At 29.6% G+C, this 15,852-nt stretch overlaps 1 protein-coding gene across 1 annotated transcript in view; it reads right to left on the bottom strand.

Annotated features, from left to right (window-relative positions):
• blo (bloated) overlaps positions 1-15,852 on the bottom strand; it is a gene marked incomplete at its 3' end in the record, with an annotated part of 354,695 nt that overhangs the window by 157,198 nt on the left and 181,645 nt on the right. The window contains 1 exon segment of the mRNA XM_075309344.1: positions 5,279-6,180. Coding sequence (XP_075165459.1) covers positions 5,279-5,630 — 352 coding nt within the window.

Raw genomic sequence — 15,852 nt, 5'->3', positions numbered from 1 at the left:
TCCTAATTGGTTTTGACAAAACAATTTGCTATACTCTCTTGTGTTACGAGTCTATTAGGTATTTGTTGCACAACTTCTCTAACAATTTTATTAATGACATTTTAAAGAGAATCCCCTGGGGTGAGTAACAAATTAATAGTACTTTCACTTCTCTGCGGGATTTTCCACAGACAAATAATTTAATAGGTTTTGCAATGCTAAAGATAACAGAAATTTACAGATGGCTAGGAGGGAAATGGCAATAGGTAAATAAACAAGCAAATGTCATTGAAAATTTTTTAGAGTAAATTAAATAAATGACATAAAAAAATAACGATTAATATTTAAAATACGAATTATCAAAAACTACGAATAATTTTTCAGTATAATATATTCGCAACATTTTTTTATTTTACATGTCATTACAATTTTTTTTTTATTTTAATATAAGAAAATCTAAAATTATAAACGCAAATTATAGTAAAGTTATAAAGAGCTTTAACAATTAAATGTATCTTAAATTTCAAGAAAATAGCATTTATTCTCAAAATATTTTTCTCGCAGAGTTTATAGTTTTATAGAATATCAGCCGAGTGTTTTTGTATACCTCCACCATAGGATAGGGTTATATTAACTTTGTCATTCCGTTTGTAACACATCGAAATATTGCTCTAAGACCCCATAAAGTATATATATTCGTCGTGGTCGTGGTGAAATTCTGAGTCGATGTAAACATGTCCGTCCGTCCGTCTGTCTGTTGAAATTACGCTAATTTCCGAACGAAACAAGCTATCGCCTTGAAACTTGGCATAAGTAGTTGATAGTGATATAGGTCAGATGGTATTGCAAATGGGCAATATTGGACTACTTTTACATATAGCCCCCATATAAACCGATCCCCAGATTTGGCTTGCGGAGCCTCTAAGAGAAGCAAATTTCATCCGATCCGGTTGAAATTTTGGTACGTGGTGTTAGTATATGGTCTCTATCAACCATGCAAAAATTTATCCATATCGGTCCATAATAAACCCCCATATAAACCGATCCTCGGAATTGAACTCCGGAACATCTTGGAGGAGCAAAATTCATCCGATTCGGTTGAAATTTGGAACAAGGTGTTAGTATATGGCCGCTAACAACCATGCCAAAAATTGGTCCATATCAGTCTATAGTTATATATAGCCGATCCCAAATGACACAATAATTGGTCCACATCGAATCATAACCATGGTTGCCACTGGAGCCAAAAATAATCTACCAAAATTTTACTTCTATAGAAAATTTTGTCAAGATTTTATTTCTATAAAAAATTTTGTCAAAATTTTTTTTCTATAGAAAATTTTTGTCCACATTTTATTTCTATAAAAAATTTTGTTAAAATTTTATTTCTATAAAATTTTATTTCTATCAAAATTTTATTTCTATAGAAAATTTTGTCAAAATTTTATTTCTATATGTAAAAATGTTTCTATTATGTAAAAATTTTATAAAAAAAATTTGTCAAAATTTTATCTCAATAGCAAATTCTGTCAAAATTTTATTTCTATAGATAATTTTGTCACAATTTTATTTCTATAGAAAATTTTGTCAAAATTTTATTTCTATATGTAAAAATGTTTCTATTATGTAAAAATTTTATAAAAAAAAAATTGTCAAAATTTTATCTCAATAGCAAATTCTGTCAAAATTTTATTTCTATAGAAAAATTTATCAAAATTTTATTTCTATAGAACACTTTGTCAAAATTTTATTTCTATAGAAAATTATGTCAAAATTTATTTCTATAGAAAATTTTGTTAAAATTTTATTTCGTTAGAAAATTTTGTCAAAATTTTATTTCTATAGAAAATTTTGTCAAAAATTTATTTCTATAGAAAATTTTGTAAAAATTTAATTTCTATAGAACATTTTGTCAAAATTTTATTTCTATAGAAAATTTTGTCAAAATTTTATTTCTTTAGAAAATTTTTATCAACATTTTATTTCTATAACGAAAATTTTGTTAAAATTTTATTTCTATAAAAAATTTTATCAAAATTTTATTTCTATAGAAAATTTTGTCAAAATTTTATTTCTATAGAAAATTTTGTTAAAATTTTATTTCTATAGAAAATTTTGTCAAAATTTTAATTCTATAGCAAATTTTGTCAAAATTTTATTTCTGTAGAAAATGTTGTCAAAATATTATTTCTATAGACAGTGTTGTCAAAATTTTAATTCTATAGAAAATTTTGTCAAACTTTTATTTCTGTAGAAAATTTTGTCAAAATTCTATTTCTATAGCAAAATTTTGTAAAAAATTTATTTCTATCGAAAATTTTGTTAACATTTTATTTCTATAGAACAATTTGTCAAAATTTTACTTCCATAGAAAAGTTTGTCAAAATTTTATTTCTATAGAAAAATTTCTCAAAATTTTATATCTATAGAAAATTATATCAAAATTTTATATCTATTAAAAATTTTGTCAAAATTTTATTTCTATAGAAAATTCTGTCAAAATTTTATTTCAATAAAAAATTTTGTCCAGGTTTTATTTCTAAATAAAATTTTGTCAAAATTTTATTTCTATAGAAAATTATGTCAAAATTTTAATTTTTATAAAAAAGTTTGTCAAAATTTTATTTTTATAAATAATTTTGTCAAAATTTTATTTCTATAGAAAATTTTATCAAAATTTTATTTCTGTAGAATCTTTTGTTATATTGCTATAAAAAAATTTTGTTAAATTTTCTTTTTCTGTAGAAAATTTAGTCAAAATTCTCTTTCTATAGAATATTTTGTAAAAATTTTATTTCTATAGAAAAATCTGTTAACATTTTATTTCTATAGAACATTTTTTCAAAATTTCCATTGAAAATTTTGTCAAAAAATTTTTTTTTTTTTTTTTTTTTTTTTAAATTTTTGTCAAAATTCTATTTGTATAGAAAATTATGTCAAAATTTTATTTCTATAAAAAAAAAACTTTGTCAAAATTTTATTTCTATAGAAAATTCTGTCAAAAATGTATTTCTATAGATGTTGTCAAGATTTTATTTCTATAGAAAATGTTGTCAATATTTTAATTCTATAGAAAATTTTGTTAACATTTTATTTCTGTAGAAAATTTTGTCAAAATTTTATTTGCATAGAAAATTTTGTCAAACTGAATTATATACGTATTTAATCGGCCTTTTTTAGTTTAATATATACCACGTAAGAACTAGCTTACAATTTAGAAGACGGTGTTAGGAAGTTTTAAGATACCTTGCTGTCGGCAAGTGTTACCGCAATCCAAGAAATTCGATTGTGGATGACAGTCTTTAGAAGACGTTTCTACGCAATCCATGGTGGAGGGAACATAAGCTTCGGCATTCAAAATCCAACCTGTGCATTTCTCAAAATAGAGACATCTTCAACATTTTCAAAATTTATAGAAATCAATTTTGCAAAGGTCGAATGTTCAACCGTTTTACAATTTTTAAAATGGAAAAATTGGAAATGCAAAATAAATAAAATGAAAAAAAAAAAATAAAAAAAATTGAAAGACCCAGCAAAAAAAATGGGAAGTTCTTCTCAAGGCACAACTTTAAAAGAACTTCCAGAAATGTCCTTCCAAAGATTTTCTTTATTTTAGCTGCACAGGAAGTTCATTTAAGTCACTTTTTTATAACTCGCTTTTTTCATATTTTTAATTGGAAAGTTTTTGTTTTTTTGTTTCAAATGGGTTAAAACAGATTAAGAATTAATAAAATGGTACAAACTATTTTTAACTTAACTATTTTTATTTTTAGCCGAAAAAAATGTTAAAACCTTTCTAGAAAAATTGCGAATTTTTGAAAATATTTGATGACAAACGTTCCAGACAAGCGTTATAATGCAATCAAAATCATAAAAAAAAAAATTCTAAAATTATTTATTTGTCAAAATATTACAAAATTTCTTAATTCACACCCAAAACACTGAATTCGGATCACACCTTAAGAAGTGATGCAAATTCAGTGTAGCGGCTGTTGAAATGGTGGGCATCCGTCCTATGACATCTCCATATTAAATTCAACGCTTTTTTTGCTCCACTTCCGGATCTAACAAGAACATTTTCACTACTTTTTTGGCGACGCGTTTGTTGCTGTGGAGTTGATATCAATATTGTTCAAATTAAAGTAAAGAAACACATTTTTGAATTAAAGAAATTTTCCTTAAATTAACTGAAATATTGAAGCTTGAGATTTAAGATAAAAACGCTTTAAATATAGGCTAAGACTTATTTTGAGGATTTGGCGTCTTTGGTTTAAAGTTTTTTTGGAATTAAGAAGACATTTTAACTTTGAAGTATCCGTTATAATTTGGATTTTTAAAACTGGCATTGTGTGTACGTGAGTACCTTTATTAATAAACCGCGAAAAGAGAGAAAGAAAATATGATAAATGAGATCTGTATGCTAATTTTAATTTTATTGGTCCTAGATATAAAGCCAGATAGGTCGCTAAAAAAATTTACTTATTTTAAAGAAGCCGCATATTTGGCTCGTAATCAATACCAAAAACCTTAAGGGAAGGTCAAAATCTTTGGATCCAAGTAATATTTTTTTTTGAGTGTATATAAAGTTGGCAACTAAACAAATTTTACCGATAAATATTGTGGGGGGCTAACATTTTTCTGAAGGGCGGGAGGTTTTAACCACCCCCATAAGGCCCCTAGTACGCCAGTGATCACTTTATGTAGGTCCATTACTGTAAATATGGTAATAGTTTGTCCAATAAAATCTTATTTGATTCGTAAAGTTTGTGCATACGTATACGCATGCGTCTTAAGTCTTTTGTTTTTGAGAGCTTGTAAATTTTCTCAGCATTCGGTATTCAAAACGAATCATTACAAAATCCCTACCATAATTTTCTTGTATAACAGATTTGGAAGAAGTCTATCTGTGATATTAAAACGTAAAAGTACTTTCGTTTCTCATAATCACAAAGCGAATAACTCAATTTACAAAAATTATAAAAAAAAAAATTAAAAAAATTTACTTTCTTACATAAATATCTAAAAACCCCAAATGAAACTAAAACTAAGAAATTATTTCAGTTTAATTCAAATTAATTTCATTATTAGTGGTCCTCCTTTATTTTCGCAAAAAAAAAACAATGAGAAGAAAAAACAAACAAACAAATTAATGACAAATGTTAACATATCTCAAAAATTAGACTTTCTTAGTCTTAATTACTTAACTAGAAGTTAGTGTGGCATTTTAGTCATGGTTAAGCAATGGAGAAGATTTGTAGGTGAAAAATAAATGGAAAACAACAACAAGAAGAACACTAACCAATTCGTTTGACATGAACATCTCGATTAAATGACACTCGGGGTCCACCATTATTAGCATTGGCTGGAACTGATGCTGATGTCACCGCATTTGATGCAAGATTTTGTTGATACTGCTGCTGGCTGGGATGTGCAGGTGCTGCTAAATTTGATGTTGTTGTCGATGCTGATGTTGATGTCGTTGGCGGCGCCTGCGCCATTGCTTGGTGGTAATTTTTGGTAGTGGGCATTGATAAATTAGCTGGTGCTGTTGTGAATGGTGATGGGGCCGTGACTACTGATGGTGGTGGGGGTTGTGAGGCAGCAGCAGCATTTAAATTATCTTTTGGTAATCTTTGGTTTTGTACAGCCATTGTTTTGCAAAATTTTAAAATCTTTAATGCTTTCTATGACAACAGGCGGTTGAAGTAAAATATGCCAACTCCAACTCTGAAGCTATGGAAATGAAGAAGCCACTGTTGGACAACTTTAACGTTTTGAAATGAAAACAAAACCAACAATAAGACCATAAATGGTCTTCTCCCTCAGTATGGCCTCTGTTTGCACAAATGGGCTGCTACTGCTGCTGTTGATGATCTCACGGGTTTATTAGTAACAAATGACATTTTCCTTTGTTTTTACCTCCTGCATTGATAATGTTAGTCCAACAATAAATCGCTGATATGGCATAGCACTTGTATTTAAATTGTTTTTCCAAAAAAAAAATATTATCCGTTTTTTCTCCAGATGATTTCACTCTCACTTTTAATTTTGGTAGTCAAAAGCCACAAATGGTAAATCATTCATTCATTCATTCCTTCACGATTATCACTGTGAATGTGTGGGAAAAAGGACTGGTTTTCCTTTTAAGAGAAGACTAAATTTTGACCAGGGTAGAGGGTTGAGGAGAAGACAGAAAATAAGCTGCAAATTTATTGGGGGGAAAAAATAAAGAAACAAAAAAAAAACTGTTTAAAAATCATGATTTTTATATATTTTATTTAGCTGGTAGTGGCAGGTGGTGGTAGTAACTGTGACTAAACATGGCTTCCAGTAGTTATATATTTTATTGTTCATGTGACGCAAATGATTAATATTTTTATGTGGGGTTTTAGCAAATGATTTTTTTTTTTGTCTTTGTAAATTTTATGATTTTTCACACAGATGTATTTACACGGCCGAAATTATGTTTTTGTTAATTAGTTTAGAAAAGAAGTGTTTTAAGCGAAGTAAAATAGAAATGAAGAGCTTTAAAACTAACACATAATCCCACAGCAAGAATGTTCGATGGGTATACACAGAGAATTTTTATTTCTTTCTCCAAAATGAGTGTGAGTGTGAGTTTAACGAAATTAGCTTTTCACTTTAAATAATTTTTATACAAATAAAATATAAAGCTGGACGTTAACAATTATTGATGTGGATGCTCCACATTGGGGTTTATTTGTCCCTAAATAAAATATAGTGTTACTTAAAGAAATTTCCTTTGTCAAAAATTTAGCTTGAAAATTGTGAAACTCCAAACAAATATTCCCACACACAGAGAAGGAATATGAAACATGTTTCAAAAGCAAAATGTTATTTTTGGGCGGGCAACATGTAACATGTTTGTCGCAACCATGTTATTTTCTCGGAAATTATATATCTGATTTCGTCAACCATGTACATTTTTGGCAAGAAAATAAAAGTTTTGCTAAAAAAAATGTTCCATGTTCTCCGTCTAAAAATAACATTTTGCTCTTGAAGTATGTTTGAGGTGATCATATTCCTTCTCTGCGTGTAAGCTCGAGAAAAGACTGTCTATAGGTACCCGAGTGTGCTAGGGTCTTAAAAATTCTACACCATCTGGCAAGAACCTTAGCTGTAATTTAATCGTTTATTTTAGTTGACAGTATATCGACAACAAATGTATATGGCCGCTGTGTACATACAATACCTGGATCACGACTTAATCTATTCTAAGACACATTCTCCCATGAAACCAATGCCAATAGGCCCCAGAACACTAAGGGAATTAATTTTTTTTTTAAATCATCTGGCAAACTTTCTTTCGATTTTGTATCACTCTCTATTGGTAATTTTTTTTTGCAGGAATTATGATTTGACTTCTGAAATATCAAAGCGGAGGACTTTCAATCCGATATTGTGGTAGTCTTATTTATTTGTCAGCATAAAATTTTTTAGCACTAGCATCAAACTGTTCTTTCTTTATATTATGGAAATTTTGTCTTACTTCAAATACATATGACCTTAATGGGGGGAGGGAATCTGATTTAAAAAACAAGTATATACGGCCTAAAGTTCGGACGAGCCGAATCTTAAATACCCATGACCATGAATCGAAGATAATAATTTCCTTCCAAAACTCTTCGACGTGGCAGGTTATTTGAAAACCTTTCAAATTTCAGGGGGATTGATCGGTGGATTTGTGGACCCTTATTATTTCTAAATTTCCAATTCTAAGTAAATCGGATTAAAATGTCAATTTCTAGAAGCCCAAGAATTCAAATCGGATAAAAACTGTGAGGCCCAAGAAGTCAAATCGGCAAAGTGAGCGGTCTATATAGAGGTTATACTAAAATTGGGATCTATACATACAAAAAATACCTCTGGTGTTTGAATTTCAAGCAAATCGAAAAAACTACGATTTTAAAGCCCACAAAGTCAAATCGGGAAATCGGGTCGACACATCACGTCCAATTGGAATTTCTGGAAGCCCAAGAAGTAAAAAAATCATGGGGCCTAACCAAACCATACACATCATATTAGGCATAGCTATTGAGTCAAATCGAAAGATCGGTCTATATAGGGGCTATGCCAAAACATAGACCTATACACACCACATTCGGCACACTTATTTATGGACCTATAATTCCTTTAGATTTTTAATTTCAGAGCCAATGAAATAAAATCGGGCTATATGGGGGCTATAATAAAACATGGATCGATTCACACCCTATTTGGCACACTTATTTGTGGACCAAAAGTACCTTAACGACTTGAATTTCGTGCAAATCGGATAAAACTTGCGGTACCTACACTGAAAAAAAAACATGCCCGGTTCCAAAGATTTTGTCTTTACTTCAAGAATTTTGGTATTGATTCCGAGCCAAAGAAGCGGAGAATACAATTCTGGATACTTTTAAGACACAATTCTCTTTTAAATTTGGGTTTTGTGTACTGGGAAGCAAATTTTAATTTTAATTTCTAGGAAGCAAATTTAAATTTTTCGTTTTTTTCAGCTTTTTTTCTTCATATGCTATCAAAGTCCTTTAAAAACGAATTAACGACAACTTTATTTTCCAAATTCAGATTGGACTTCCAGTAGAAATTATGCTATGTTTCAAGTAAAAAACGTCTTTAATATAAGGTGTTGAAAAACATGTCCTCTTTTTGAACGATTTTTTGCTTTGTAGTCAAGATGCAAAAAGACAACAAATTTAAAGACAATTTCATTAATTTTAAAGAATTTTTCTGAACTATTAAAGTCAAGTTGATCTTACCCCAAAAATTTGTTCTTTCATGTTATGATACCCATTTTTAAGTCAAATCACTTAATTATAAGGCCAATACGACTTCATTAAAAAGTTTATCGACTTTTGGACAAGGAAAAAATCTTTATATTAGAGAAATGCGTCTTCAATGCTAAGCAAAATTTGTATTTGTATTTTAAGGACATAAAATCTTTGACCTCACGACAATATTTTTTTCAGTGTATAGGCTCAATACCCCAAACCGGGGGGTCGTTTATATGGGCGCTATACTAAAACATGAACCAATATAGCCTATTTTCTAACTTGACCTGGCCTACAGATAAAAGACGAGTGTGTGCTAAATTTCAGCACGATAGGTTCATTATTGAGGCTGTAGAGTGATTACAACAGACAGCCAGACGGGCATCGTTATATGTCCCCATGTTTTCGTTTACGAATTCGCAAAAACGCAAAATTTTTAATTCTATGAAGGCTATAACTTTTGAACCATTCCATTTGCAACACATCGAAATATTGCTTTAAGACCCCATAAAGTATATATATTCTGGGTCGTGGTGAAATTCTGAATCGATCTAAGGATGCCCGTCCGTTCGTCCTTCTGTTGAAATCACGCTAGCTTCCGAACGAAACAAGCTATCGACTTGAAACTTGGCATAAGTAGTTGATATTGATGTAGGTCGGATGGTATTGCAAATGGGCCATATCGGATCACTTTTACGTATAGCCCCCATACAAACGAACCCCCAGATTTGGCTTGCGGAGCCTCTAGGAGAAGCATATTTCATTCGATCTGAAATTTGGTACATGGTGTTAGTATATGATCGGCCCATAATTATATATAGCCCCCATATAAACCGATTCCCAGATTTGATCTCCGGAGCCTCTAGGAGAAGCATATTTCATCCGATCTGGCTGAAATTTGGTACGTGGTGTTAGTATATGGTCTCTAACAACCATGCAGAAATTGGTCCATATCGGCCCATAATTACATATAGCCCCCATATAAACCGATCCCCCGATTTGGCTTGCAGAGCCTCTAAGAGAACCAAATTTCATCCGATCCGGCTGAAATTTGGTACATGGTGCTAGTATATGGTCTCTAACAACCATGCAAAAATTGGTCAACATCGGTCCATAATTATATATAGCCCCCATATAAACCGATCCCCCGATTTGGCTTGCGGAGCCTTTAAGAAACGAAAATTTCATCGGATCCGGCTGAAATTTGGTACATGGTATTGGTATATGTTCTCTAATGACCATGCAAAAATTGGTCAATATCGGTCCATAATTATATATAGCCCCCATATAAACCGATCCCCAGATTTGATCTCCGGAGCCTCTTGGAAGAGCAAAATTCATCCGATCCGGTTAAAATATGGTGCGTGGTGTTAGTATATGGTCTCTGACAACCATGCAAACATTTGTCCATATCGGTCTTTAATTATAAATAGCCGTCATATATATCGATCCCCAGATATGACCTGCTGAGCTTTTTGGAGGAGCATAATTCATCCCATTCGGTTGAAATTTGGTACATTGCACTAGTGTATGGCCGCTAATTCCCATGCAAGAATTGGTCCATATCGGTCTATAGTTATATATAGCCGATTGCCAATCACACAAAAATTGATCCATATCGCCAAAAATAATCTACCAAAATTTTATTTCTATAGAAAATTTTGTCAAACTGAATTATATACGTATTTAATCGGCTTTTTTTTTTGTTTAATATATACCCCGTATGGACTAACTTACAATTTATTTCTATAGAAAATTTTGTCAAACTGAATTATATACGTATTTAATCGGCTTTTTTTTTTGTTTAATATATACCCCGTATGGACTAACTTACAATTTAGAAGATGGTGTTAAGAAGTTTTAAGATACCTTGCCATCGACAAGTGTTACCGCAACCCAAGTAATTCGATTGTGGATGATAGTTTTTAGTAGAAGTTTCTACGTAATCCATGGTGGAGGGTACATAAAGGGTGATACCGTCAAAATTTGGTCAAGGGAAAACGCGTGTAAATCGGTGAAATCAAATTAAATTTCTTTTTCAAGTTCAATTAGTATAAAATTCAGGAAAAATATTCAGTTAGGCTTTCGCTTTTCCAAATCCGAATTGCAGGGCCTCACGCTTGACACCTGCCATCAGATTTTGTACATCCACCTTGTCCACCTTCTTCGCCGCAGAAAGCCAGTTTGCCTTGAACTGCTGCTCGTCCTTAGCAGTTTTTTGGTCTTCTTTAGGTTCCGCTTGACAATAGCCCAGTATTTCTCAATTGGGCGGAGCTCTGGCGTGTTGGGAGGGTTCTTGTCCTTGGGAACCACCTGCACGTTGTTGGCGGCGTACCACTCCATGGCCTTTTTACCGTAATGGCAAGATGCCAAATCCGGCCAAAACAGTACGGAACAACCGTGTTTCTTCAGGAAATGCAACAGACGTTTATTCAAACACTCTTTTACGTAAATTTCTTGGTTGACAGTCCCGGAAGCTATGAAAATGCTGCTTTTCAAACCACAGGTACAGATGGCTTGCCAAACCAGATATTTCTTTGCAAACTTTGACAGTTTTATGTGCTTGAAAATATCTGCTACCTTTCCCCTTCCTTTTGCCGTATAAAACTCCTGTCCCGGAAGCTGCTTGAAGTCGACTTTGACGTGGGTTCCGTCGTCCATTACCACGCAGTCAAACTTCGTCAGCATCGTCGTGTACAGCCTCCGGGTTCGCGCTTTGGCCGTCGTATTTTGTTTATCATCGCGATTTGGAGTCACTACCTTCTTGTAAGTCGATAGTCCGGCTCGTTTTTTGGCTCGATGCACGGTTGTAGACGATACACCCAGCTTATTTGCGGCATCTCGGAGAGAGAGGTTAGGGTTTCGCTTGAAACTACCGGTTTTCGATTTCCCCCCGATCCAGACTTCCTGGCTGTCGACAAACGTTCCCCAAACACTTTAATTACATTTGTAACGGTTGATTTGGCAACTTTTAGCGATTTTGACAGCTTTGCGTGCGAGTAGCTCGGATTTTCGCGATGCGCCAGCAAAATTTTGATACGCTGCTCTTCTTGCTTGGACGGCATTTTGACAACTGAAGAGTGAATTCCAAAATCAAAATAGAAACAACATTCTACACACACACAACTTCAAAATGAGGGGTGTTCAGGTTTTTTGCAATGCAAAATTGAAAGAAATACGTCAAGTTTATATTGACCAAATTTTGACCGTATCACCCTTTAAGATTCGGCCTGGCCAAACTTACGGCTGTATATACCTGTTTATATATTTTTTTCAATTAAATTTCTTGTTCATAAGAACTACACAATTTCACAAATTTTTTTCCAATTAAAAATTTTATTGATTCAATAATTTTTTTAATTGAATTGTGATAGAAGACATTTCAATGTAGAATTTTTAAAATTTAATTGGATCAATTAATTTCGTGATTGAATCAGATTTTATGTGTATGTATAAAAATTTCGTATTATATATCACCACATTTTAGATATTAAGGGTTGTGAAAAATTTTGCGCTTTGCGAATTTGTAAACCACAACAATGGCGATAGCCTTGGAATTTCTCCCCGATAAAGAATATATATAATTTCTATAGTTTAAAATCGTTATTTGGATGTCCCATTCCATCACCATTCTATAGTGGTGGATATAAAAAGTTATCCAAATTTATTAAAACAATGGCGTTGAGTTTTCTTTTCATTAAAATTTCTTTTTTTTTAAGAAATTTCTCTTAAAAATAAAAGAGTCTTTCATATTGACGCAATATGTTTGTTAATGTGCCTTATTTTTTTTTTTTAATTTCTTCAAACTAAATGTTCCGTTTAGTTTAAGTCAAAAATCCAATTAACAATATATAAATAACATTGATCTTGAATATTTAATAAAAGCAAGCTTTAAAGGTTAATTACTGTGTTAGTTACTCACAGCTGTAGAAACTCTAATAACATTAAATTGTTAATCTCGATTTTGATCTATTATTTACTAGACATCAATCTATTAGATTAAAGCAAATTTAAACAAACAACAGTTTAATAGGAATTGTTAAATGTCATATGTAATTTTTTCACAAATCATATCAGTAATTATTATTTGAAAATATCAACCAGCTGGTATATATAAAAAAATACAGACGTACATGATATTTTATGCTGCCACTTGTGTTGAATATTCTCGGTTTTGTGTCTTAAGTCTTTTGTTTATTTCGCATTCTATACACACTTGATCAAATCTAGTGCATGTCAGCCACAACACAATTCACTGACATTTAATAGTAACAAAATCATTTCTACTAAAGCTTCCTGTTGCTTTTTGAGTTCTTTATTACTCGTATTATATAATAATTTAAAGATAAAATTTTATTTGACTGTAGAGGATATTCAAACTGATAATTAAATCGTGAGCTCTTGGCAAAAATCCAATTATTATGTGCAATGTTACTTTTATAAATTTGCTACTCTTCATTAAATGATGATTTAACCAATATCATTAAAAATTAAGTAATTATACTATATTTACGATTTTTTTTTTCAAATCAGGAAATACTTATTTAAAAATTGATTGAATAACAACCGTAGCATAGGTTTAAGCATTTAATCAACACTCTGGCTAATAATGAGTTTTCGCCAATTTTTGCACTTGTCCAAAATTCCATTGTCTATAATGTATGAAAAAATTGTTTATGGTCTTATAGTTTAAGAACTTGATTTTCTTGTAGCAATGATAAAAAATCAACTTTCGTTTAGCCATGTTGGAGTTAGGAAACATGGCCAAATTAATTGAACAATAATGGTTATTTCCATACTTTGAATTAAATAGCAATCAACATAATTTTAATTGATTTAAAGCAATGCAATTATTTTTTTGGTGATTTTAGATAAACAGAAATGATAGAAGAAATTATAATAATCAATGTCAGGTCGACTGCACGGTTGACAAAGCTGATAGAATTCTACCGAAAATGGTAGATTTTTTACAGTCTGGTAGATTACAGGAATTTTTGATGTTTTGGTAGATTTTTCAAAATATTCCACTCCAACTAAGAGATACCTCAATATTCTATCCAAATAAAATGTTGACAACATTTTCTGTGGAAATAAAGTTTTGAAAAAATGTCTATAAAATATAATCTTGACAAAATTTGCAATAACATAGAAATACAATTTTGACTACATTTTTTATAAAAATAAAATTTTTGAGAAAATTTTCTGTAGAAATAAAATTTTAACAAGTTTCCTATAGAAATATAGATTTTGACAAAAATCTCTATGGAGATAAAATTTCGACAAAATTTTATATAGACAAAAAATATTCTACAGAAAAATTTCTATAGAAATAAAATGTTGACAAAATTTTCTATAGATATAAAGTTTTGGGAAAATTTTCGATAGAAATAAAATTTTGCGAAAAATTTCGATAGAAATAAAATGTTGAGAAAACTTTCCATAGAAATAAAATTTTGACAAAATCACAAGATATAAAATTTTGAGAAAATATCTGGGAAACAAAATTTTGGGAAAATTTTCTATAGACATAAAATTTTGGGAAAATTGTCTATAGACATAAAATTTTGGGAAAATTTTCTAAGGAAATAAAATTTTGGATAAATTTTGTATAGAAATAAAATTTTGGAAAATTTTCCATAGAAATATAATTTTGGAAAATATTGTATAGAAATACAATTTTAGGAAAATTTTCCATAGAAAAAAAATTTTGACAAAATCTCTATCGAAATAAAATGTTGACAACATTTACTATACAAATAAAATTTTGACAAAATTTTCTATGGAAATTAAATTTTGGCAAAATTTAATATAGAAATAAAATTTTGACAAAATTTAATATAGAAATAAAATTTTGACAAAATTTACTATAGAAATAAAATTTTGGGGAATTTTTCTATAGAAATAAAATGTTGGCAAAATTTTCCATAGAAATATAATTTTGACAAAATCTATATAGACATAAAATTTTGGGAAAATCTCTGAGAAATAAAATTTTGGTATAATTTTCTATAGATATAAAATTTTGGCAAACTTTTCTTAAGAAATAAAATTTTGGGAAAATTTTCTATAGAAATAAAATTTTGGGAAAATTTTCCATAATAAAATTTTCCATAATTAAAATTTTCCAAATACAATTTCGACAAAATCTATATAGAAATAAAATTTTGGGAAAATTTTCTATAGACATATATTTTTGGGAAAAATTTCTAAAGAAAAAAAATTTGGGAAAATTTTCTAAAAAAATAAAATTTTGGGAAATTTTTGTATAGAAACAAAATTTTCTTTAAAATTAAAATTTCGACAAAATTTTTGATGGAAATAAAATTTCTACAAAATTTTCTATAGAAATAAAATTTTGGGGAATTTTTCTATAGAAATAAAATTTTGGAAAAATTTTCTATAGAAATAAAATGTTGATAAATCTTTCCATAGAAATAATATTTTGACAAAATCTATATAGATATAAAATTTTGAGAAAGTCTCTGAGAAATAAAATTTTGGGAAAAGTTTCTATAGACATAAAATTTTGGGAAAATTTTCTAAAAAAATAAAATATTGGGAAGATTTTGTATAGAAATAAAATCTTGGGAAATTTTTTCAGAGAAATGAAATTTTGGGAAAATTTTCCATAGAAATAAAATTTTGAGAAAAATTTTTATGGAAATAAAATTTTGAGAAAATTTTCTATAGAAATACAATTTTGCGAAAAGTTTCTATAGACATAAAATTTTGGGAAATTTTTCTAAAGAAATAATATTTTGGATACATTTTTTGTAAAAATAAAATCTTGGGAAAAGTTTCTATAGAAATAAAATTTTGGAAAAATTTTCTATGGAAATAAAATTTTGAAAAAATGTTCTATAGAAATACAATTTTGGAAAAATTTTCTATAGAAATAAAATTTTGGGAAATTTTTCTAAAGAAATAATATTTTGGATACATTTTTTGTAGAAATAAAATCTTGGGAAAAGTTTCTAAAGAAATAAAATTTTGGGAAAATTTTCTATGGAAATAAAATTTTGGAAAAATTTTCTATAGAAATAAAATTTTGGAAAAAATTTTCTATAGAAATAAAATTTTG

This window comes from Haematobia irritans, chromosome 5, assembly GCF_050003625.1.
Source record: "Haematobia irritans isolate KBUSLIRL chromosome 5, ASM5000362v1, whole genome shotgun sequence".
In the NCBI taxonomy this organism is placed as follows: Eukaryota; Metazoa; Arthropoda; class Insecta; order Diptera; family Muscidae; genus Haematobia; species Haematobia irritans.
This window is presented reverse-complemented; position numbering and strand designations above follow the sequence as displayed.